General features: G+C 30.9%; 1 protein-coding gene across 2 annotated transcripts; it reads left to right on the top strand.

Moving 5' to 3' along the window:
* Positions 1 to 714: 714 nt before the first annotated feature.
* Positions 715 to 26198, top strand: LOC148234663 (uncharacterized). Of its 2 annotated transcripts, none has more exons than XM_088185708.1 (18): positions 715 to 931; positions 6941 to 7099; positions 7161 to 7323; positions 7397 to 7546; positions 8237 to 8559; positions 10573 to 10768; positions 10851 to 10999; positions 11066 to 11230; positions 15191 to 15364; positions 15464 to 15696; positions 15769 to 15870; positions 18866 to 19023; positions 19922 to 20005; positions 20079 to 20257; positions 20417 to 20557; positions 24492 to 24567; positions 24630 to 24879; positions 24956 to 26198. In XM_088185708.1, the coding sequence occupies exons 1-17, from the start codon at positions 776 to 778 to the stop codon at positions 24767 to 24769; spliced, it is 2748 nt and encodes a 915-aa protein (XP_088041834.1). In that variant the 5' UTR covers positions 715 to 775; the 3' UTR covers positions 24770 to 24879; positions 24956 to 26198. The 2 variants fall into 2 exon arrangements, with proteins under 2 accessions (XP_088041834.1, XP_088041835.1); XM_088185709.1 differs by having other exon boundaries at positions 20400 to 20557.
* The last annotated feature ends 666 nt before the right edge of the window (positions 26199 to 26864 follow it).

Below are 26864 nucleotides of genomic sequence, written 5' to 3'. Positions count from 1 at the left end.
ACATCATGACATTTACAAGTCTCATCTGAATATTGAGGAAGTTTATATAATGTTTGCAAAAATCACGCCAGTGGTACCAGAGTGTCGCCAAGAGTTGACCATAATAAACATGAATAAATATATATAAATAGGCCCCCTACATAGAAAAAACAAAAATTAGTTCGTTTTCACCCCGAATCATTGCATTGCCCAGACAACAGGAAGGGACATTGCTTTTCCTCGTTTTTAATGATATAAAAGTTTGAATACGGCCATACAAGTATCACTTCCGCCAGGAACTTCCATCGATCAAAACTTAACACTACGGCCACTTCGCTTTCGAATAATAGAGTTCGAAAGCTCAACTAAACCATAACACTCGTATCAAATAAAGTGTTTACATACATACTACATAATGTTAATACATTATGAGGTACCACTGTGCACTGTACATGAAATGTTTGCTAAATAAAAAAAATCGAAGATATTCATAAGTTTGTGTTTGTGTGTTTTTTTTTTGCTTTGTAATATTTGTAGTATTTCACTGGTAATTATTATATAAAGTATTCTGTTTTAATACTGATAATTTTTATATACCATCTTTTATTTATTAAATAATTAAGCAATTTAATAAAATATTAATTTAATTTAAAAAAATGTATTTGATATAATAAATTATTTTATTACAAAGTGACATTGAGTTTTGACGTTAGTTGCAGTTCATAGCCGAAATTCGTAGTGTTATGGCCGCTGAGCCGCGGTGTGTGCGCTGAGGCGGCCCGCGGCCGAGTCGAAGATGGCGGAGGCCGACGAATCAGAAGAGAAGATAAATCTGGACAAAGTGTGTCGCACCTGCCTCGAGGAGGCCGAGGACATGCGCTCGGTCTTTCTCAAGGACGAGACAGACAAAACCTGTGTCAGCAGCATGGTCTCGTTCTGCACGCAGCTCAAGGTTACTCCCAATTCTTTTCTTCCGAATCACTTATTGCCATTGCCCTCCAAAATGTCATGTTTTCTGTATTTTCATATTTTATTGCATCTATATCTCCTACAACCAACCAAGAGTATGATCAAAATAATTCAAAATACACCTTAACTCTTTTCACTCGATCTTTTTTTTACAATACATTGGTAGCTAATTTGGAATAAATTAAAAACGAGTAATTCATATCAATAACTAGTATTGTATTTTAAAATAAACGTACTCAAAACACGAATAAATCATTCAAAATAACATACATTTTCTAACTCAAAACATTAAGTTTTTTCGAGCACTGTTAATTGACGATCAATAGCTGCGTTATGGACAATACGTATATAAAGTTAGGTCTTCACCTCGCTCCATCTTGAGCCAAGCGGCGTCAGTCGCTGATACTGAACGTTCAGAGATTTTTGATACCGTCCAGCCAAAGCAGTCGTTGATCTATAATATTTGTAATATAAGTTTCGATTCCTTCATGCGGGACAGATGTCCAGCCCACCTGAAACGCTATATTGAAATATACTCGATAATGTTTGGCTTCTGATGCAACTTAAACAGTTCGTTGTTATATCAACGCCAAGTACTTCAGGATCATTTGCTTGAAAACCTACAGTTGCTAAGAGTCACTGGTGCTCGGTGTCCGTGTCTCACACCCTTATACCAGGATTTGCCAAAAACAAATAATTAATGATCCTAAAGCGTTCCGGAAATTCATTAACACTAAACGTGTTGCTCAGTCAATTCCAAAAGTGATGAACTTCGACGATAAAACATTGGACAATTAACGGTTTTGCGCAATATTGTCATTCTGTTTCCGAGGAATCTACTTGCTTGAAGCAAGTAGTACAATAATAGTTATTTACTACAAACTTCTTGTTCCAATCATGGTCTGCTTTTGTCTGAGTAAATATTGTCCACTTGATTTTAAACAACCTTAATAAAACATCATAATTCTTATAAGGCTACAATTTTCTCTATTCGCATAGTTGAACAAGCTTAAAAATAGATGTACTTGTAAAAGTACTACTCATCATAATCAATACTAATGATTTTATAATTTTCTCTATTCTATTATAGTGGAAAAAGATGTACACAACTTTGAAAATTTAATTTATAATTTAATATTCATTTTAGGTCAACTTTAGTAATTTGCCAATTCCAAATAAAATGGTTAGGTGTTACCAAATTTTTTAACATAATAATGCGATAGAAATATCCATGAATAATGTACGAGATAAAATACTCTTATCATCAAAAGGTTTTAAATAATATAAATTGTATTAGGCTTCTATATCATGCCTTTGGATTTTTATGTGTTTAAGGTAGAAAGAGAAATCATCGAGGTTTTTTTTTTAGTAGCTTGCATTATATTTATGTTCTTGTACGGGGATCGGCTTTCTAACATTTTAAATTCTTGCTCTCAATTTTTCCATGATCAGAATCAAAGTTTGCACTTCTATAGCTTCTTGAATCGATAACGTTTGAGCGATGTCTTAAAACATATATTTATTGTTTTTTACTAATATTTTCGTGTAAAACACACCAAGCTATCGCATGTATTACAAAAAAATGTTTTGACCTCCAGGAACACAGGATCATATTTATTAAAAAATAGAACACAGCTCTTCTCATTTATCATTGGAAAAAAGACTAGACTAGATAACCTTGTGCAAACGTTTAAGCATACAATTGACGAATGTGATGAAATATTGAGCTGACAGTATAGACAAATTAGATCTTTACAAGTCGAATCTTAGTACCGTTAGAGATCCGTATTCAGCCAGTTCTTTGCTTCTTTGCACATATTTATTTTTAACCAGACGTGATGAAACAATGTTCTAATATTTTTTTTAAATGTTTAAAAGTAATAATTATGGTAGTAATATGTTATCAGGGGTCATTTTTTAATATTATTTTTTACTTAGGTAGGTCAAGTTTTTTTTAATATTAATCTCATGAGACTCCTTTTTCAATACAAGGCAACTTGAAGACGTTCATTTTGAAGAAATCTAACCAATCTAAACCAAAAATAATATTAAAAAAATGGCTCTTAATAAAAGTACGGTAATTTTTGAAAATTGTCATCAAGGAAATCTTTAATTTGTTTTATTCACATTTTTGTATGGGGGGAAAACTTAAAAATAATAAATTTCTAACAACAATTATAGTTGAGAAAATAAATTGAACACAATAAATGCCAAAGGCTTTAAGCTGCACATCCTCAATAATTTATAAATTTGTGATTCTATCGCAAAATCTAGTTTTCACTGTGTAAAGAAGGCTAAAGATATTGCTGACAACCTTCAAAACCGATGCATAGTTAATTTAACGCAGATATGTCCTTGAAGTTTTGTTCTACAAAAATTTTATTTCAACTGATACGGTGAGGCTAATAAACACAAAATTTGTACAGTCGATCGGTGAGGCACCGACTAGCGGAAGAAGTTCTTCAGTCGCAGTGCTAATAATAATAACGGTTTTTTTTTATACTACTTAATTTCATTAAACAATTGTTCAAAAGGCAAAGATGCATATATGAGTACCACAATTGGAATGAGATAATAAAATAGGTTAACTTCAAGCTTCCTATGTAAAATATATGACTGGCAGCACGTTATTTTATTATGACCATGTGCTATTTTTATTTCTGACTTATTGTTATTTTTATTCTGACCATTATTATTTTTATTCTGACCATTTTTCATTTTTATTCTTACTATTTAATATCTATTCTGACCATGGTGCTAATAAAATTCTGACCGAGATTTGATTTTTATTCTTACCCAAAGTTGATTTAAATTCTGACCATTTAATTTTACGCGTTTTTATAACTACACCTAGATTTATTTGTAAGCATATTGAACTAAATCCATTGACTCTTCCAACAAATTCTTTATTTTGAATAGTTAAGGTAGATGTTATGATGGATAAAAATTGTAAATAACACCATTTATTTTATTTTTTATTATTATAAATCTGACCATCATGACGTGACGGTTTTCACTTATGCATCATGATTCCCATTATACAATTAAACATTTAAAATTAAAATAAAGCGGTTATGGTGTACAAATAAAATAGTTGAGAACCATTCCACATACATTTTTCTAACTCATATTTACCGGCGAAAACAACCTTGTGTTTATGTTTCGGCCAGATAAGAAATATTTTAGAGAGAAAAATTTAAGCGAGCTTCAAAAAAATAATAAAAAAAACTCATTTTCTCCAAAATTTACAATTTGCAATCTAACGCAAATTGCTCCAAATACGTGTCTTTAGTAATAAACTTTATTTATAAAATAATGTAATTGCTTATTTTTGAGATAATATTTTATCAAACTGGGATTCAATGTTTATTCGCTTCATATCGTCAAATTTTGTTACAAACGGTCATCGGTTAATGCTGACCTGCACTTTTGATTTTATGTGTTTCATTTTATTAAAAATATTTTTTCACGTAGGTGCTGCAAATACAAACATAAATCCCTAAGCAGATGATCTTAATTGACCATATTTGTCACCTGAAAGACGCATTGCATTTAGAGAATTCTGTTAGTTTCTTTTCTTAGAATTTGTCTTTTGGTATGTCATCCACTTTGCAGATTAATTACGTTTAATTGTAGGTAAAGTAGAAGTTTCTCAATTATTTAGTCGAATAGATTTGTCCCAAGAATCGATAGAACTGCAATTCGAGGTCTAAAAATATATGATATTTGCCAATTTTTTTTAAGAAGTAGAGATTCATTGTAGTTTTAAATTAGATTCTTAGACAAATCCCGTTATTATTGATCAGCAAATGATGATTTCCAAAGCCATAAGAGCGGGTTTTTTTCATTGAGACTAAATTCAATCGCTCCTTTGAGTTTAAAAAATCTCATTAAAACATCATCATGACTGAGCCATTGAACTGCTGTATTGTAGAACAAGTCAGGATATTCAGCTTCAATTTCAGATAAAAAAGGCACGAAACCGACGACGGTTAAGTTCACTGCATCCACAAAGTATCTGCTTGTGAATAATACAACGAATAATTGCATTTTTACATATTTTTTCCAACTAAGCCTTAACCGGTTCTGCGTGTATTTTTACAACCATTGGATGTGACACATTTTAGTCGATTTCATTTGAGATTGTACATCATCTGTAATTGTTCCATTCGTACTATTCATAGAAGCTAACTTCAAACAAAGCATCGACTCCTTGAATAGCAGCAGCAACTAAGTAGTATTTGTAAGGCCGGTGGTTTCTAAAGTGTACGTCCCGGCGATCTGGGGTACTCCAGCTACCTTATAGAGGAGCAACTATTATAAAATTTTCATTTTAAATTTAATGTAGTTTAGAACAGTAATTCACTTAGTAAACTGTTACATATTTGCTACTATTTTTACATAACCCTTTAATTATACAAAATATTTGCTAATTCACAAAATGTATTTATTATAATTTGACATAGCCCACCTTAGGAAAACCGGGATTTAGCAAGGGCATTGAGAATCGAAAAGTCTGGGAACCACTGGGTGAAACCAAAGGAAATCTTGCACAAACGTTTGTTTTGCTATTTAATTGGCTATTTATGTTACACACAATGTGCTCAAAACTTTTCTCAAACGTTCTCAATTGATTGAAACATGGCTGCAATAATAATACATGACCATTAATTTACCATCGCTAAATGGCTTTATTTTATTAGTTAATAAACGAGCTACTTGTAAATTGACTTTATAACAGCCTCATTTTCGTAAAAAATGCATTGTGATAAAAAATCCGTTTTTCAACTTTTCGTCAATGTTAATATTGTGTCGAGTGCTTAGTCTGGTAATGACCTATATTGTATTCTATTAGTACATACATAATGTCATCATATAATTAACATAATGCTTTGTCATCTAATTCGGTAGCAAAATAATTTACACTTCACTTTGCTTTTAAAAGCATGACATTCAATGCTCTTTTTTCCAGCTTTGACAATGACGCAGTAGATACGGTCATAAATCGCAACTCATTAACTTGTCGATTAACCGTTCCATTATAGTGCATACATTAAAATCTTAAAGAGCTTAAAGTAAAGTTAATATTAGCTTGCAGGTCAGATTAAAATATGCAGCGGTACGTAGTTTGCCAACCCTTGCTCTAGGGCACTCTAAAGCTCACCGCCTCTTGAGTAGACGCTACATTGAGATGGATTACAATTAATTGTAATCCATCGCTAAGGCGCTAGGAAACGACGCGTACTCTCTTATAGAGGTATATTAGAAACGTCTGCACAAATCAAGAAACGATGTAGTTTTAGGCAACAAATTGAAAATAAATCGAATGCAAACAAGGAGATTAACCTTCAATATATAGTCAGGAATGAGGTCCGGTCCTGTAGATCTATGCAATTTGATATTCTCAAAATTGTACTTCATGTCTAAAATGTCAATTTTGTTTACGGTTAATACGGATGATCACTTAAATCATAAGGTCAGATTGTCTCCGTTGCATTCTCATTTTATTTTACTCACCTTTTTTCATTGCAAAACTTATTGGATTTCGAAAAATTAAACTAGATAATGTTTCTGCAAAGCATTACATATTCACTCGACTTTGTATGGTTTCCGTGCTTAAATTTATATCTTAATGTGTCATATATGTTATGTATTTGAATGATATATTATACTTTAATTAGCAACTAGTCTCCTGCATAATTAGTTACAACAAAGAAGAATTGTATGTCTTGAATCATCTGCATCTAATATAATTTATTAATGTATACTTATGTAATCTATCTTTCTGTCAGCAGTAATGTGATACTTGAATGTATAAAATCAATATGTCTAGTATGGCTTGTTAAACTTGGCTAATTTTACTTATCGATTATTTCAATATATGATCTTTGACAATAGCTTAATATCCTGTTTTATTCATATCAAATGTATATATATAACACATTTTAACAATAATATAATCCGATTAACTCAACCTTTATTTCAATTACAGGTCACCGAAGGCGATGGACTGCCGCGACACATTTGCTGCAAATGCATTAAGAGTGTATCAGTAGCTTTTTCGTTTAAGATCCAAGCAGAAAAGGCAGACACTCATCTTAGAAATTACATTGCCAAAAAACACCTAAACTATTCAGCAATAAAGGAAGAGGTATTATTAACTGGCGTTCAATATGTTTTTTCTGTATAATAAAATCTCTTGTTATTTGCAGGTGTGCGTACCAGATAATCCTGAAATCATAATAAAGACTGAAGTAAAAACACTTGAATTTTTCGATGATGATCAAATCGACGACGATTTAAGTTACGAATTACCCTTAGATAATGATATCAATCATTCCGACGACTCAGACGAGGATATCAAACCTTTGAAAGGTGACCTTATCTCATTTGATATTTTGTTGTTGTTTGACTTGTTGTATTTATAGAGGTTTTTTATTTGTTTCAGATTTGAAAAATAGTTCTAACGCTAATAAGTCTTCACTGCTGCTGGAAATCAGCAAAAAGAGAAATCGAAAAATCGTGCCTTGTGAATTTTGCAATAAAACTTTTTTTAAATCTATAAGCTTAGAGAGCCATAAGCAAAAGTGTCATGCAGGTGAATATATTTATATTATTTAATAAAACTCTATCAAGATTGTATAAGTGATTAATAGATATCAATATTGTGAATTATGGAAACACCGTTGTGTTTAACAATCGAATCAGTATTTTTGTTATTTACTTTTATATATGGGGGATGTTTAGAGCTCTAGAAATTTAACTTTAATTTTTTCAAAAATTATGAATTTGTGTTAACACAGTCAGTTTGAGAGCTATCCATTTCATCATTATTCATAATTGAGAAAGATATGGGAAGTTTGGGTTTACGCCTACTATTAGCTCTAAAGCACACGATACGGATATATGTTCAATATGTTTATCATTACTCCTGTTTATATTTTGAATAAATTTATAGAAATTAAAAGCATTACTATATTTGTTATATTTATCAATCAATCGGAGTAATGATAAGTATATCAAACGTATATCCATATTGTGTGCTTTAGAGCTAATAGGGGCATAAACCCAAACTTCTCAATTATAAATAATGGTGAAATGGATAGCTCTGGAACTGACTGGGTTAACGCACATGTAGTATAAAGCAATTGCTTCTAAAGTTATGGCGATTCTATGAAAGAGTAAAAATTTCTTTGTTGATATCTTTCATTTATATATCATTTAATAAAGATGTCATTATCAAAAGTATCGTTTTAGTATACTATATCATAATTTTTCGCTTTATTAGGACACATCTTTAAAAAAAAAAATTCAGGTTATGTGCAATGCGATGTGTGCATGAGAGCGTTCACCAAATTGACTTATTTGGAGCGCCACAAGATAGCGTCACACTCCAACGTCGGTGCCAATGTTGTCAGCATCGCCAATGACCACAACAATCAATTCGAAAGCAATCAGCTGTCGTGCAAGCTGTGCCACTACACGTTTGCTCGCGAGGAGCAGCTCATATCGCATATTAGTCTATCGCACAACGGGCCGAGGAAGCGGGGGCGCCCCTCCAAGAAGGACATCACCATGAACAAATTGAGACTGAAGAACCTTCTTGAAACAGTAATATTTTTATTTTAATCAATTCTTTTTGAATAAAACAACTACAAAATCACGTTCTTTGATATTGCCATTGATGATGAACGTATGTAAACGATTGTGAATGACCGTACACAAATATTTTTAACTTCATTGAAATACTTTCATTTCATCAGCAAAAAATACAAATTTAAAGTAAAATGTTAACGCAACTGTCGTCAGTTTGTAAGACATCTCTTGAAGGTTGCCTATATATTCAATTGATTATTTCTTTTAATTTTAATTTTTTAAATTTAATTCTACTGCCATACAATTTAATAAAAAATAATGATGACGTGACAGATACGATTTATTAAAGATTTTTAGGAAAATACATTTTTTTGTGAATTAAGGCATTCCGTATTTGTCAAAAGCCTTTTCAATATCAGTGTAGATCCAAATAATTACTTAGCAAAATTTTTTTTCATGTTTGAGAGTTACTCTTGTAACTTCATACATGTGATTCTAGGTGATTTATTGTGTACTTTTGCTCAGATTTCAACAATACCCTAATACAAATCGAGATGATTATTGCATAATAATTTGTTAACATTAAGCTACTATTGCACATTAGATAATATACAATGCAATGTTCAGTAGTAGATTGCTGTTCAGTGTAGTTCCTTGAGGCATACATGAATCTGAAATCAACGATTCACAATTTTGTAGTCTTTCGCATGCCAACATTGTCAATTAGTGATGTTGGGTATAGACTTAATTCATACTGTAGATATTCCGTAACACTTAACCGGCGGGTCGGGTAGTATTTACCGATTTCGTCCACTGATGGTAACTGATGTGATGGGTAATAACTACCTTTTACGATTTCTGACGGGCTTTTTGTTTACGGTTATTCTCTAAAAAAGTAGCAGTTTAAAGCAACTTAGCAGTAATTTACCTTGACTAATCTGTTAACCTTAGAAAATGGAAGAATTTTGTGTTGAGTTATTTTTACCATTGATTCCATGCCAATAATCATGTGCTTTGTGGTTTATTTTGTCATTTCCCACAATTCCGGAAGCTATAGATACTATTTGCTTTATATTTGGGAAAGGATTGTGAATGGTGAACCACTCATCAAGTTGATTAACATCTGTAGTATCTCTTGAGTCGACGTGTTGTTTTTCAAAGCCCAAAGTAATATTTCAAAACTTCTTTATTTCCTCACAGATAGTATACCCATTTACACAAAACACTGTCTTGTGCACTGTCTTGTGTACTTCGTCCCCGATATGCTTCTTCTGCATGGATTTCATTAGACTGCTTGATAACCATATCGGTCCACTTCTGGAATTAAATTTATCAGTGCGTCATTCTGTGAAAAGTCCGTTTTTAAAATTCTCTAGTCTTTTTATCCATTGTTTCTTTCAATTTCTTAATATTTTGAAGTTATAAATGAGTCGATTTGGCATAAAGAAAGGACCACTTGTGTGAAAATACAAAAGCATTTTTTTCACCACATTAGTTTACACATTGTTATCCTATGAACGGATGTGCGCTTCCCACTCTCTGCGCTATATCTCTCAAAAACCTTTATTCATACGTAGAAATGCATTTAACAAACTTGTATCAAATTTTATGCTCTATAAGTCTTGTGAAACATCTAATTAAGTGCGACGTATAGGAAGTGAGATATTTGCAAAAAACTATTTTCGTGACCTTTGACGTTTTTATGAGACTTTTTAGCCCATCATAAAAAAGTCAAAACAAAGGTGTGTGCAAAACTTCAGCATTTTATCTTTCAATCCGAGATTTGGCCTTTATTTCGCCTTATTTGACTGGACTACAATAATATTATAATATTTGCATAAAAGTACAAAAAAATCGTAATGATGTACAATACTATTTCTATATTATGTAAAAAAACAAAGAGATGTTTAAAATCATATCTTTACATATAAGATTGCTTAGAGAAATATACAATTGACAAATATAACAGTTTTAATCGATAGTGCTTTATAAAAAAAATGCTAATTAAACTTTTGTAAACATTTCCAGATGAACATCAACAACGAAGTGAATGACCTCGATCATTCTGTGCCATTCTTAGATGACATATCGGGCGATACGGCCGTGATGAGAGACAATCTAGACATTGGGGTGGAACCTAAAACTTGTGATAATTATTGTATAACGTGTAATAAATCATTTAGCTCATACGTTTTATACGAAAAGCATGTAAAGAAACACATTGGTTTGTATCATACTATATCTATACATGTATATTATATATTCACGTTTCTATTTGTATTGATATTTTTTTATTATATTTTTAGCTCAAAAGACCTTAATTTGTAAGATATGCGATAAAACTTTCAAATACAACACTTGTCTTAAAAAACACTTGCAATCTCACAACACCGTTGAATCGTTTGCTTCGATAGACATTCGATCAAAGTTGATGCTCGTTGAAAACCACGAAAGTGTAAGTGTATATTTTAATTTTGCTTGATTTTTTCAATAATTGTAAGTTTTTTAAATTTATCAATAGATTATCGGCAAAAAGGAGGACGAAATAACAGACAAACTAATCGCCGATGCGTTAATAGAAAACATCAAATCTGGTAAAATAGATGAGTACATCACTGAAATGAAAATGGATGTGGATCATGACGTTTTCTCCGATTTGAACTCGGACAACGAAGGAAATAGAAACGTAATTATTTCGTTCACTTTACTTATTCTATTCTAATTATCTTATTCAACAAACCCAGAAAAAAGTTATTTTTTTAATAATAAATAAGCATATTTATTATTCCTCTCCTTCATTGTTCAGGCTAGTTTACGATCCCTCATTTATAATAACTTTTTGCCTGACGTAAAATACTTTATTAGGGCCGTTTTATTTAATACATTATTAAAAAATTATTTACATAATGCCGTAAAAATCTAATTATGATAATCCTAGTATTATTTTTTTTCTTGCGTGGATATTGCTATGCAGATGTGTTGAAAAATATCGTGTTACGGTTTACTATAACGCCTCTTTTTGTTTTTAATAGTTGATGCACTCGATTCAGCTTTTCACAGTATTACTCTGTCGTTATTATCTCAACTTGTTTGAGTAATTTTAAATAAATTATTCCATAAATGTCCGCCAAACAGAACTGTTTTAAATAATGCGTTGTTTTGGGGTAGTTTTTCTTATTTGTTCCAATATATTATGCCAAATTAACATACTTTTTGTCAGAAAATTCAAAGACAAACTCTTATACGCATTTTTATAATTATTGATATCTATATCGTCGGTGATACTGCATAATCGCTGAACTACTGATTGCAATGCCGTGTAACTACAAATGACAACTTTACAAGAAGTGAAAAAAACTTCATAAGTAGTACATTTTGAAAGCTGTAATTGTCGAGTAAAATAAATATAATGCTTATGGATCATCGAATTAATACACGAAAAAATAACAAATAAAAATAGCATACGGTCCGAATAAAAATATAGAACGATCAGAATTAAAATATAGGATGATCATATAAATTAAAAAAATATAATAATTATAAATATAAATGGGCAATTAATTATTTATTGTAGAAATATCTTATAAAAAATTTCGCTTGCATGAAAATTGTTGGACAGGTTAGGTACGTGCGAACGTTGGTCAGAATATTGAACACCCCATGAATAACTCAACAAATGTATTTAATTGTATTAGGATGCGAAGGTATTCAGACTGACGAATGAAGCGGGAATAAAGACAAATTGCTTTGTTATTCCTTTATGCATCTATATTTACCTTCAAAATTAAAAAAAAAATAATATCTATTTTAAAAATTAAAAGTCTGCCTCCTTCTACAAATTCCTTTCCCCTTTCTTGCACGATGAGGGCATGATACTGCACACTTGATAATTGCGTTGGTATTTTTTGTCCTCATACTTCGTCGGAAAATGCTAGCCTATCAATATTCGACTTTTCGTTGGGTCCTTTATCTTTCTTCCTCTTCTGGTAATTGTTTTTTTTATAAATTCTAAAATTGTAAATAGTGAAATTCGAGGCACACCAATACTCTTCGACTTCAGAATTAAACTTAATGCAAACTATATAATATATTATATATATTCAAACATATATTGCACATGTGGAATTCATTGGAATGACAGATCTTTGACTAAAAAAATTGGGTCACTCCCCCCAGAGCTCTTGTGGTGTACAAAAAATAACATGTGTTCTGATTCTTGGTAATAAAAGTAATTAAATGAGGGTAGAAAGCCATTGGAACATAACATCATAAAACATCTTAAATTTGAGACAAAGACCTGCTTTATAATATTCGGATATATACACCTCTCCCACTTAAGTGATGCGTTTTTTCTTGACTGTGAGATATATCTGCTTCTCTGCACTTATGGGACATGCAATGTGAAGCGGATTTATCCGCTCCTCGCACGTAAAGGGTTAAGGATGGCCCTGGGCGGCACATACCCTAGCTACGCCACTGGTCCCAGTTTCTCAGATTTCATACCAATAACAATGATCTACTTCGGTGACTTCCATTGGACCTAAGTCCAAGCATTGGCAGCAAAACCTCACATTCGGAATTAATGAATACGTTCGAAGGCCGACGGATGTATAGTTCGTTGCCATACAAATTATAACACGTATATTGACCTAAAGTTTAAAAAATGAATTAAACACATTTTTATTTTATTGGTACGCGATTTAGAGTTTGCCGGTAACTGATTGCACTATTATGAATATATTGTATAATATGTAGAATATCAGATTACCTCATTAGTCTTTGTGCTGTTTTTATTACATTTGCAAAAATGTAAACCTTTTTATAAATTAAAGATAATTTCACTATTCTTTAACAGTAGTCGTATCAGTAATGTTATTTAGTTACTAGATATTGAATGGCAGTGGGGATAAAATAATCTCAGTTAAGATATATTATGATTTATGAGTTATAATGCGACAATAGCAGTTAAAAACACCTGTAATGCAACTGGTAGGAATGTCATTAAATTTGGAAAGTGTCAAATATGCTTCTAAAAAATTCATTCCGGGAATTTTGACATTGAATATCTACGTAAGAGGTTGTTAGTGAGGATATTAGGGCTGCCATTAGAGCATAAATTAACGATAAATGTGTTAATTTGCAGAATATGGCTATCATAAATTATCTGAAGAAAACCTCATGTAGCAAATCTCAACATGCCAATAATTAAAATAGACCTTTTTTTATAAATTAAAGAAGAGTAATTTTACACCAAGATAGCGCTCGCCCTCGTGTATTCAAAATGACGATAGAAAAAATCAATGGATTTTCATGGGAACTTCTTTTTAACCCACCGTATATTTTTTTACAAAAACGGATATAAAAAACGATTTTAACACTAGGTTTACGGGCATAAACCTGTCGATTTCATTAAAAATAGGTATATATTGACAATATTTCTGAAAATAAAAATAGTGTTAATATGTTTGCATTGTTCAAATATAAAAAGTATAAAAAAACCCAGAAAGAATGCTGTCTGACACAAATTAATTCAGAAATCCATCAACTTGGCGAGTGCCGTAAATCTAGTGTTAACAGTCGAGACTGAAATATTTTTAATCAAGCATAGAACGATACCGTGCTATGCCTTTTTGTCATTTTTTATGCACGCACACAAAGGCATTTCCTAATCAGACCCGATGACGTCAAGCACACACGACTTCTCAAATGTTCACAATAAAACAATATATATTTTTGATAAAGAATATATATAAACATATAGATTAAAAAAAATATAAATGCTTAGCAAACCAGACATTTATTATTCATCAGAATAAATTATAAATATTATTTAACCGTTATAGTGCTATGCAGCGCTATCACAATTGACAGTCAATTGACTAGGTAACCACTCAAAAACTATATAAACATACCCCTAAATGCGTGATAAAAAATTCCGAAAAATCCAACGGAGTATAAGGCCTATTACGCACTGTCCTATGAGTCAAGGGATTAATAGAAACGAATGAAGTGCCGATCATTGTCCACTTTCGAGGATTGTAAACTTAAAAGCATCATAAAATTGTATATTCTTTTATTTATAAATCGCCTAATTGTAAATGCAAAATTTGATCTATTCATATTTGCAGATGCCGAAACGAAAAAGGTCATAAAACTCTTCCTTTTCGATGCACCACTTTCACTACCTACTTAATCCCTAAATGGGTTTTGCGAAATTGAATAGCCGGAGAATTTAGCATCTAAAAAATTGTGTGAGATATATAAATTTATATTTCATACGGGGAAATTAAATATTATATTGAAATTAAAATAATATTTTTTCTCTTTAAAATTAATATTGCAATTTCTTCGCGAATGTACTACTCGAACTCGAGTCGCTCGGCTTAGCCGCCTAGCCTAGTTGCCTACGTTTTTGAGCTGGTGGCAGCTAGTCGACAGTGCGTAATTGTTAAATTCTTATTCAAGAAGTGATTTTTTGTTTGCATTTTTATTATACATCTATGAGCAGAAAATAAAACTAAAATATTAACATTTAGCCAAGTTTAAAACCTTTAATAAAATATTTATATTTATTCACTTGGATAAGCTTGTTTGAATACTATAACATATAATACTTGTTTAATGAACATGTACTTATTTGTTACAGCAAAATATTTTATTAAACAAGCCGAGAATAAAGCACGATGTCCTGAAGCTGCGGAAGTTCAAAATTCACAATTGCTCATTGTGCAGTCAGACGTTCTCCAAGACGAATCACCTAATGCGTCACATGTCGACGCACAACTTTGAATATCCAGATAAATGCGAAAACTGCACCAAGGTACATATCTATGACCGTAAAGTTTGCATAATTTAGTCAATCGGTGGCAAATTTACAGGTTTAGTTTAGTCTCTTGTTATCACAATTGTTTTTTTTCAGGTGTTTCCGAACATAGAGTTCCTACTAAAGCACAAGCGATCACAGTGCGAGAACATCACTAAAGCCTACCAGTGCGGCACGTGCGAATTAAAGTTCACTTATGAAATGTCATTAAACAAACACATTCTTAGAAATCACAAGGGACAGTCTGTGTCGGTCAACTTCATCGATCCTGCGTATCAGAAGAAGGAAAAGTCATTTGTGTGCCAAAATTGTAATAAAGGATTCTATCGGTTAGTATTTTTTTATTATTACATTGTATTGAATTAATGTATTTTTAAAATAATGCATTATTTATCTTTTAGGCAAGAGCATCTCGATAGACACGTGAAGATCCATATGCCACATGAAAGAAAATTTGAGTGTCCAATATGCCAAAAGAAGTTCAACAGAAAAGACAATTTGAGGTATTGAATTGATTAAAATTGTTGCTCAAAAATCATTTGCTCTCAGGCCAGCAATAAAACTAAATACCAAAATCTTCATAATTAAATTTATTTAGCTAATATAGCTGATTGTTTATATACTAAACAAATTTAATCGAAACATTTTTTAACATTACCGTCTATGCAATATAGTCCAGTCAGATAAGGCGAAATAAAGGCTAAATCTCGGAATAAAAGATAGAAAACTGAAGTTTTGTATAAACCTTTGTTTTGACGTTTTAACACCAACGTCAGTGTCAAGGAACGAAACACGCGAACCGATAGGGGTCATTTTGGTCCCAAAGTATTTTAATAAATTTGTATTTTAATAAATTAAAGTATTTTAATAAATTTTCCTAATAAATTTGTTTTATAATGCATTCATATCATTATACATATAACCATTTGTCATAAATTTCGTCATTTTGTTTATATTTATCAATAATAATTACGGATAAATATGACGAAAAGTAACGCAGGTCCAATCACTCCAAAAGCGCACTGGTGGTGGGATTTTTTTCGACGTTGCGTCGGCTCTGATACAGTATGGCTCAAGAATTACACTCATATAATCAAAATAATTAATTTTTATTTAAGATATATAATTATTGCATATAATAATACGTAAAAATATATTTACAGGATATACTAAAATCGAAGTTCAATAATTATTTTTAGGTTTCAATAAATTCTATTTTTTTAAATAAATTATGTATATTTAAAAAAATCAAATAAAAAGCGAATGTGTGTAATTCAAATAAAAATGTAAGGCTTGGTTTGCTTTTTATATAAACTCTAAATTTACAATTTCTTCGATACACTGCTAATCTTTCATCAACTGTAATATGTGTACCAGGAATATAATTTTGTTTGCATGCACCTTCAAACTTTTCGAAAACAAAGTTGAATGCTTCCATTTTATCTCCACTTACATTCGTTCTCTCTGATCTTGTCAATCGGTCGTCAAATCTGAGAACACTAAAAATTTCTGTAAATCTATCTTTTGACATTGCAGCCGAATTAAAATATTGTCTAAACAATTCATTGGTTGTCCACAATTGCTTAAATTGAATTTTGCGGCCATTGAGTCTTCCCGAAGAAAGTAATATACCTATAAATGCATTTATTTCGACAACACTAAATGGAGAAATACACTTTTTCTAATATGTTCCTTATTATCTCGATCTATTTGTGTATTTTTTTCACTGCAAAAGCGAGTAATAATTTCTTCCGTTAAAAAAAGTAAAAATATATCTTTTATAAACGTGAAATTTCTACCCGAGTAAGTTAGGTCAGATGCAAAGTTGATAATGTTAGCTAAACGGGTTCTCGACTGTCTAGGCGGGTTGGATTTCCAAGAAAATCCTGATTTTGAAACGTATATCAATCCATCGTCGAGTTCTTGGATTTCAGTGTTTGCATTGTTATGATCTTCCAAGTCCTCATCCCTTTCTTCCGTGTCAGTATCGTTGTTGTTATCGCGTTCTACTAAATCTTCTTCGTCGGTCATGTTACATCCTTCCTCAATATCAATATCACTATCATATTTGTGATCACTTTCATCCGAGTCTTGTAAAATTCGAAGTAACTCCTTATCGGAGATAAATTTTTCTGATATTTTCAAGCAATTATGATAAAATCCTACACTAGGTGAAAAAATATATAATATATACTGTTTTTTCGAGTAACACTCGTCTGGGCAGTGGAGTGGGGGAAATACTCTGCTCCGCTCGTCTTCCCGTACACATTCCAGTGCACGTGTATGCAAATATGATGGATAATCGTAGTTTTATATTCTTTTGCTGTATTTATAATTGAAAAAATGTAATTATTATTATGAAAATATAATCCTTGACATATTTTTAACAAATACACGAAGTTTCAAATTTATAGTATTAATATCAAAGGAGTTATTCAAGAAATAATAAAAAGTTGGGGTATCCGAATCCCCCATCGGCACGGATGGGTTAAAGACGAGCTGAAAATTCTTATAAGATCGAGTGTCCACTAGTCAAGATATCAAAGGTCACGAATCGTTTTTTTTTTTTTGCGAATATCTCGCTTCCTATACATCGCACGTCATTATATGTTTCACAAGACTTGTAAAGCATAAAATTTTCTACAAGTTTTGTGAACTATATTTCTTCGTATGAATAACCGTTTTTGCGGTATAGGGCGGAGAATGGGAAGCGCGCATCAGCTTATAGAATAACGCTATATAAACTAATGCGGTGAAAAAAATGCTCCCGTATTTTCACGCAAGTGGTTGCTTTCTTTATGCTAAATCGGCACATTTATACCTTCAAGATATGACTAAATTGACAGAAAAAATAGATAAAAACTCCGTAAGCATATCAATCGGATCTACTTCTAGATTCAAACTTGGTTAGGAAAGGATTTACAACCTCAGAAATGGAGATGGGTTCTACAGAACAAGATCCCGGAGCCGACAACATTATTTAAAATTAAATTAATTATTTTAAATAATTTAATTTTAATAATTTTAAATTTTAATTAATACTGTCTCATAAATTTCTTATTTAAAAATAATTATAAATCAGTAATATTTTTATTATATAATAATTTTTTTAGTGTACTAGGCATCAGACTAGTTTATGTAGCATTATCCTATAAACGGGTGTCTTCCCGCTGATCATACAAAGAAATGAAGTTTAACAAACTTATAGAAAATTTTATTCTCTAAAAGTTTTGTGAAACATCTAATGACGTGTAACGCATAGAAACTATAGTTTAGTGGACACTCGATCTTATAAGACTTTTCAGCCCATCTTAAGAACGTCAAAACAAAGGTCTGTACAAAAATTCAGCTTTCTATCTTTCATTCCGAGGTTAAGTCTTTATTTGACTGGACTCATATATTAAAGTGTCGTCTGCAAACAGAAGTTTTTCACATATTTTTATGTTTTTAATTGTATCATTATTTCATATTATTATATTATTTCTTATTTATTTACAGATCTCACTCACGCGTACATGAACCAAACAAAGAAGATCTGGATTCCAATTGTCTTTGCGTATATTGCGGGAGGTCTTTTTCGAACTCGTCCAATTTGATTGTACACATGCGGAGACACACCGGTGAAAAACCATACAAATGTGATATATGCGGAAAAGGTTACACATTATTTATTTTAATATAGATTGATTAACATGTTGTATTCGGTTCGCTAATTAAAAATATTTAATAGTCTTCTTCACCTAATGAATAGCAATAATTTTGTCAACAAAACGACCTGAATTTTATTCGCATAAATTAATTTTCGAATAGGTATATATTTCTTAAGTTTATTTACACCTTGCTGTTAAATTTTAATTTTAAAGATGACCGTTTCAGATGGTTTTGTTGGCTTTGAATGCAAAAAATTAGGGCTCTATTCAAAACCTAATGATATATTAGGTAAAGCAAAAATATATTTCGTTTTTTTGAGTGAAGAAAAAATTATTTACAATACAATATTTATTCTGAAAGATAATTTTCATTGTTATTTATGATATTTTGGTAATTTTTTGATGCTTCTTTTGTAAAATTCTTAAAAAAAACATGAATGTTCCATAGACCGGAATAAATGATAATTAAAAATAATATTTTATAAAGACTTAAAAATATCTATTGAAATTTGCTTCTATAAATATTAATAAAACATCAATTAACTCAAAGCAATATTTTCTTATGATATTCAACAATCATTAAGTTATTTTCGGTGTCAAATTTTATTCTTATTTATGTACACAATTACTAAATAAAATAAACAACGTGTTTCTATCACTTAAATTCTAAATTTATAATATATTTAAAAATGAGCCCTCTAAAAATATTAATAAAACAGAAATTAATACAATCTTCAAAGTATTGTATTATAGTATTTTTAGTAACGCAAATAATTTTAGAATTTGATTATGTTATCAAATAATCAAACCAATTTTCAGCTTTAAAAATAATATATTATAAAGACTTAAAAATATCTTTTGAAATTAGCTACAATAACATATAATACATATAAAACGATTTCAGGTTTTCCACGCTCGTCGGATCTTCAGTGCCACCGAAGGACTCACACGGGAGAGAAGCCTTGTCTTTGTACGATATGTGGCAAAGGTTACTAGCATATGTATATTTAGAAAAAAGCTTTGGAATACTTAAACCATGTATGTGTATCGATACGATTCAGGTTTCTCGCGATCAAATAAGCTGGTCAGGCATATGCGCATCCACACTGGCCACCGTCCTTACAAGTGCTGCTTCTGCGACAAGGCGTTCACGCAGTCCAACGATCTGACACTGCACGTCAGGCGGCACACGGGCGACAAGCCCTACGTATGCGACGTGTGCGGAGATCGCTTCATTCAGGTAACGACACGTAGCTAGCTACGCGTTGGCCAGTTTGTATCTCATATTATTATTGCTGAGCGAAATTGTGAGTATTGTTACAGTATTGCGATATGTACTCTGAGTACATATGGACCAATGCGACAATACGATTTATTAACAGCGTCGTTGTTGTTGCAGGGTACAGCTTTGCAGAATCACAAGCGAATACACGGACACGAGAGCTCTGTTCAGCTGACGACGCCTTCGGCCAACTCGGTTAACAATCCCAACAGAGGCACCGTAGATAAAATCAGACGGATCACCGCCGTTAAGTTTGAGGTACTTTATTTATCCTACTGTAAACCGTTAAGTTGTTCAAAGCAAGCATTGTCACAAAACACATAAGTGATTAAATACTATTCTTGGAAACATAGAAGAAAGAGTAAAAAAATTGTTTCTTCTGAATGGCATAAATCATGGATCTTTTTTTCTGTCTAGCACTGTTTCCTAGTCGTTTTTTTATGTCTCGCTCGCTCTTAAACTGTCAAACATTTTTAAGAAAATATGATACGTACACATGCAATATAATTTATCATATATTTATTTTTAGAAAAATGTAAAAACAATTATAAATAGTTGACAATGAACACTTTTTGAGCTGTGCGCTTATATTATAACATAAACCTGCGCTGGGTGTCGCACAGTTTTCGCGAAATTCGCAAAATATCAATATCTTTGGGAGAATTGGCATAACTTTTTAATTAATGTGTTTATATACACCCATACCTCGCTTTACGGCCTAGATACGTTCCACGAAACTTGGCCGCAAAGCGAAAAGCCGTATAACGAATCAATTATTCTAATACAAATTCATACAAATTCAATGGGATCGGTTCCAAATTTGTTAAATATGTAACATGGTTTATCATTTAAAATGCATTTTATCTTTTTATTTCATTTAAATCAAAAATACATACATTTCTACATAAATTAATAACAGACTCCAAAAACCAACAATAATCCATAAATTTTCCATTCCATCCATTTTTTTAAAAATGGCTTTAATCTGTAGACGACGAAGAAATGGTAACCTGCAGATCACTGTCGTTTTCATTTTTCGCTGGTAAGGATGGGCCTGGCTTAGAAAAATTGTCCAACGTTGTTTGTCTTGCCTTTTTGTCTCTTTCGTTTTTCAGTGATTAATAACAGCTAATGGCAGAGTTAATTCCTCGAGAAACTTTAGCGCTACGTTCGACGTCAGGATCGTTTTCAAGGAAGATGTTTATTCCTTGTTCGTAAAAGGAAAAAGCTTTTGACAATTTTTTTGATGTTAGCTGTTTGAATACAACAGACTCTGTCTCTTCATCAAATGCCGGTTCTGCTTGCAACTGAATGAGTTCCTTATATGAAAGGGGTTCCCTATCAGCTTCAAGTAGATCAAGCACATCACGTTCGTTCATACCTTCAAAGCCGAGATCATGTGCTAGATCCAAAATGTTTTGCCTAATTTCAGGAAGGCAATTAACTTCTGCATCTGTACTTTTTACAAATTCTTGCCATATTTTTTTCCAAACATGGTTCATCGTTGTTAATTTTAATTCCTTCCATGATTCACTGATGCTGTCAACAGCATCCTTGATGTTATAGTTTTTCCAAAATGTTTTAATTGAAGATTTACCATCGGTTTCCCTTATAAGTTGTCGGAAAGTTCGGCATAGGTAATATGCCTTAAAAGTGGCTATTGCACCCTGATCCATTGGTTGGATCAGAGCTGTTGTATTTTTCGGAAGGTACTCAATCATGACATCTTCAGATAGTTTGGATAAATTAGTAGGATGCCCTGGTGCATTATCCAAAATTAGCAAAGCCTTGTTGCTTAAGTTATTGTCTTGCAGACATTTTTTCACTTTTGTGCAAAAGTGATTTTTGAACCAATCCTCAAAAGTAGCTTTAGTCATCCAAGCTTTCTTGTTGGATCTCCATATGACGGGCAATTGATTTTTATTTAGTCCTTTAAGAGGCCTTGGATTTTCGGACAAATATATTAAAAGTGGTTTTAGCTTAAAATCACCCGCGGCATTTGAACCAAGTAGCAAAGTTAATCGTTCTTTAGACACCTTATAACCAGGCGCAGATTTTTCGGTTTTTGAAATGTACGTGCAATCAGGCATTCGCTTCCAATAAAGCTCTGTTTCGTCTACGTTAAACACTTGTTCAGGTTTATAACCACCTCTTTCAATAATTCCTTTTAAAATGTTGGGATATTCCTTAGATGCGGCCTCATCGGCGCTAGCTGCTTCACCTTTCATTTTAAAATTATGGAAATTAAATCTATTTTTAATTTTTTTTTTAAATTGACATCGAAAAAAGTTTTTTTGCCGTTATAGCGAAACAATTTAGGCCGTAAATCAAAAACGTGCCTTAATTGAAGAGGGCCGTTATAGCGAAATGCCGTATAAAGAGCGGCCGTATAGCGAGGTATGGGTGTACTAAATTTACATATATACATCACAATTAATTATATATTTATATGCTTATCCATCATATGATATTTATCGAAGCAATTTTTCATATGAAATTATGTTTTTAAACATCTCCCTTGTTTTTTTCACCAGTTTATTTTACATAATATAGGAATTTACTATATGGAAATAGTACCTATTTGATAAGCCACGCTTATTAGTCCACATTGTGACGATTTTTTTGTCCCTTCATGCAAATACTATAATTGTACTAGTTGAATACAATTTTTGGAAAAATAAATTATTAGTAAGTAATATAATCGTGTAGAATTGGCAGGGTGATGCAGCACTGTAAATCAGACAGCTGTCAATAATCACGCATGTTTAAAATATCAAATTCATGAATGTCGTTTCAACTTTATCCAGAAGAGGCAAAGGTGGCCAGTTAGTAATCGTTTTTTTTTTAATATTTCGATTTCATAAAGATTCATAGTATTTTTCATTAAATGACACGCATTCAAGTTCAGTCCGTGTTTAGAATCCATGCTAAAATCGTGCTGTTGCTGTCGCAGTGAAAACGCTCTGTTACCTAGCGTATTAAATCTTTTTAAAACAATATTACAAAAAGTAAGAATCAAATGAAGCATATCTAAAAGAAATTTTGACCAATAGGAGAGCGTAAAAAAGAATTATCACTTCTCAGAAGTCAAAAATTCACATCAAAAGCAATAAAATCGTAACGGCGACGGCACGATTTTATTGCTTTTGATGAGGATTTTTGACTTCTGTGAAATGATAATTGTTTTTTGCGCTCTCCTATTGGGCAAAATTTGTTTTATATGTTCCTCATTCAATTTGTATTATTATTATAAAAGTCTTAGTATGAGTGTTCATACAATGACTTTTAAAATAATAATACAAATTTTATTTTTAAAACTCATTAGTATAGGTTTGGGTTTGAACAGCAAATAAACGTTTCGCAACTATCAAATTGAGTTTCATAGAAATTTAATCATCAAATCATTTAAAATAACTTTAAAAAATATATATAAGGCATGACAGATGCCTTTGGACTGCAACAGTATAACAATTTTTGGCATGACACATGCCTTTGGACTTCTAAAGGTTAAAAACCCAGACCCAAGCGCGGATATCAAATTTTAATACCAGGAAACAGTCTTAAAAACATATTTTGTTCATTAAGAGTGCGTGTTTAGTGATTTGCCTTATTCATGAATGAAACAACGGGCTTGCACTTTTAATAAATTTGGCAAATATTTTGCTCATTTGCTGCAATAAACATATATAATATATACGAATCACAATATAAGTAAATTTCTTTATATTTTCTTTACCAATTCATGAGTCACGCTTATATGCGTCATCGGCTCTTAACGATATTTTTTTTACAATTGATCATATTTCCATCATCTGCTTGTAAAGTTCACTTTTTTTTATAAAATTAATATTTTTATGATCTTTTTGTGTCTATATATGCTTTTCATGATGTAATGATCAGTACTATTAATTTTAAGAAAAATAAATGAAAAATTTACTATGTGGAAAATCTTCAATAAAGTAACGATTTTTTAACTACAATTTATAATCCAAAATTCAGATTTAGTCCATCGCCATAAAGTCGACGTTACTTAATTTGTATATAAAGCTCCAATTTATTAGTAAAAAATATTTTTTAACTCTTATTATTTGTTATAATTTTTTTTTTGTAAAAATATAGTTTCTATGTAGCAATGAATAGTGTTAAAAAGTGTACATTTGTATTAACATAAATCATGTACTGTTTTCCCCAGACATCTGTGAGTACTGCCGATCTGGATAGAGAGAATATATCAAACAACACCTCGACTGAGAACAAATCTCCATCAGGTAATTATTTCCTTTGCATATTTTTTTCATTCCTCTAAAATATGTTCTATTTTTTCTTTCAGTTGCTACAATCAGAGCGGTCGCTCCGAGTAGCACAGATATTGCCAATTTCATCCAGAGTTCCTTGATACCAATTCAAAACATCGATGTTCCTGCAGTACCTTTCATCACATTGAGCCAGTACAATCAAGGGTTCAACTGATATATGGAGTCATTTTTCCACAGCAATATCGAATACTGCCATAATAATGTTGTATAATGCAATTAAAATACTGCCACAACATTAAACAAATCGTTGTGAAATCTCGCGTGGTAATAATAATTATATATTTTAACAATGTTTTAATATTTCTTAAAAAATTCCTAATTCTTTATTTTATTTTTATAGATTTATCCATTCCTGCGGTTTAACCTTCCTGATTCGTCCCATGGGTTTGGTTCCTAAACTACAGCAATAATATTTTATTTATTCTTTATATGAGGATTTCTTCTATCTATCTCTCGTACAGAGTGATTTATTTGTTTGTAAGTGAAGATCTCATTGCAAACTAACACTTATAATTTAAATTTTAACTGTTGTTAATTAAAAAATCACAACTGTAAAGTCTTATGTTAACCAATAGGCAAGGGCATTTCGATATTTTTTTAAATTAAAAAATATATTTGCATATAACTCAATTTAAATAAAATGTCAGTTTATATGTCTACATATCTATATTGTTTGTGAAATGCCATATGCCTATAATCAATATTGTATAATGAATAAGATAACAAATTAGCAAATCGAAGTACATTTTGTTCTTCCCATTTGCGAATAATTGTCCCTGATTTTCACAATAATATAATGTATATTATTTTTATTGTACTATTGAGCAAGTATTATTTTATATACAGTCACTTGCCAAATTCAGTATATTTTTAAGTAATATTTAAAAATAAATGTTTATCAGTAGTAAATACAGAAAAGGATTTGTTTCGTATAGCTTTTTTTATTCAGTCTAAGAAATAAATTTATAATTCTGATTTAGATAATACTAATATGAATATTCAATACACTATTATTTTTTTAATCACATTTGTGCAATTGTAAATACCAGTTTCATTTAATCTTTATCGATAAGGTTTTTTCCTATTTTAGCTACATTTATAACAACGAAATATAGTACATTTTATATTGTATTTTAACAAATCCATTGTAACTCAAAGAGTAGAAACACAAAGCAATAAATTGTATTGTATTAGATAATATATTTATATAATTAATTGAAATTTTTACCCATTATATCTAAGAAAGCAATACTTGGGCAAGAGACTGTATAAATCAGCACTTTTTTGATGTATAGTGTACAGTTTTATTTGTAAACTAATCCATGTGCTGGATTTATTTTTATTTTTATTTGTATTCAATTTCAAGAACTGATTTTAAATAAAAATGTATATAATTTTTTGTAGAACTTAGATATGAAGCATAGCTCAAGCAAAAATAACACAGCTACTCAACTGCTAAGTTCCAAATATTATACTCAATATAAGTCTTTGAAATTATTTTGTACCTTTTTATTCATTATTGTTTCATTGTATATAATGTATAATGAGCAGAGCAATAAATATATATTTTGACATATTTTGAAGATGTGTGTTTTTTATGATAAACTGATTCTTTAACCTTTTGAGCGGTATCGTTTAACATGTATAACGATCAATCTTTCACTGCTTTGAGAGGTACCACAGATAGTTATATATTTACATACATATATAACTGATATGTATATTATATTTTTTAAATTTGATTTAATTCAAAATGTAAAGAAAATAATATTGATAAATTAAAGAGTACGAATTGAAAAAATATTTTATATTAATTTTATAAAAAATATTGAGAGCTTCTAAAATGATATAAAAAAGCATGAAAAATAAATTAAAATGTTGCAATTAATTATTAAAACATACTAATATAAAAATGTAGTAAAATAAATCAAAGCAATAAACGCTGATTTTTTTATAATTTATTATAAATTCAATATAAAATAATAAATGAATAACAATAGAAATAATTTTGGAAGAATACGTAAAATTAACTCACGCCAAGCTAAGAGTAATAACATAGCGCTACACTACTTCATGTTCCTCTTTAAAATGTTAGAAAAGCAATTAACATTTGATATATTCTTCAATTTTATAAAGCAGAAACAGATATAAAAATATGTCTTTAATGTTATGGATGTAAAATAAGGATAATGTAATGTAAATTAGCAGTAGTGTTATATAATATATAGTTTAAAGAGGCGTGGTTAAAG

Source organism: Plectrocnemia conspersa, unplaced genomic scaffold (assembly GCF_051122295.1).
Source record: "Plectrocnemia conspersa isolate PC_06_02 unplaced genomic scaffold, ASM5112229v1 ptg000005l, whole genome shotgun sequence".
Lineage (NCBI taxonomy): Eukaryota > Metazoa > Arthropoda > Insecta > Trichoptera > Polycentropodidae > Plectrocnemia > Plectrocnemia conspersa.
The sequence above is the reverse complement of the archived record's forward strand: the minus strand, read 5'-3'. Positions and strand labels throughout refer to the sequence as shown.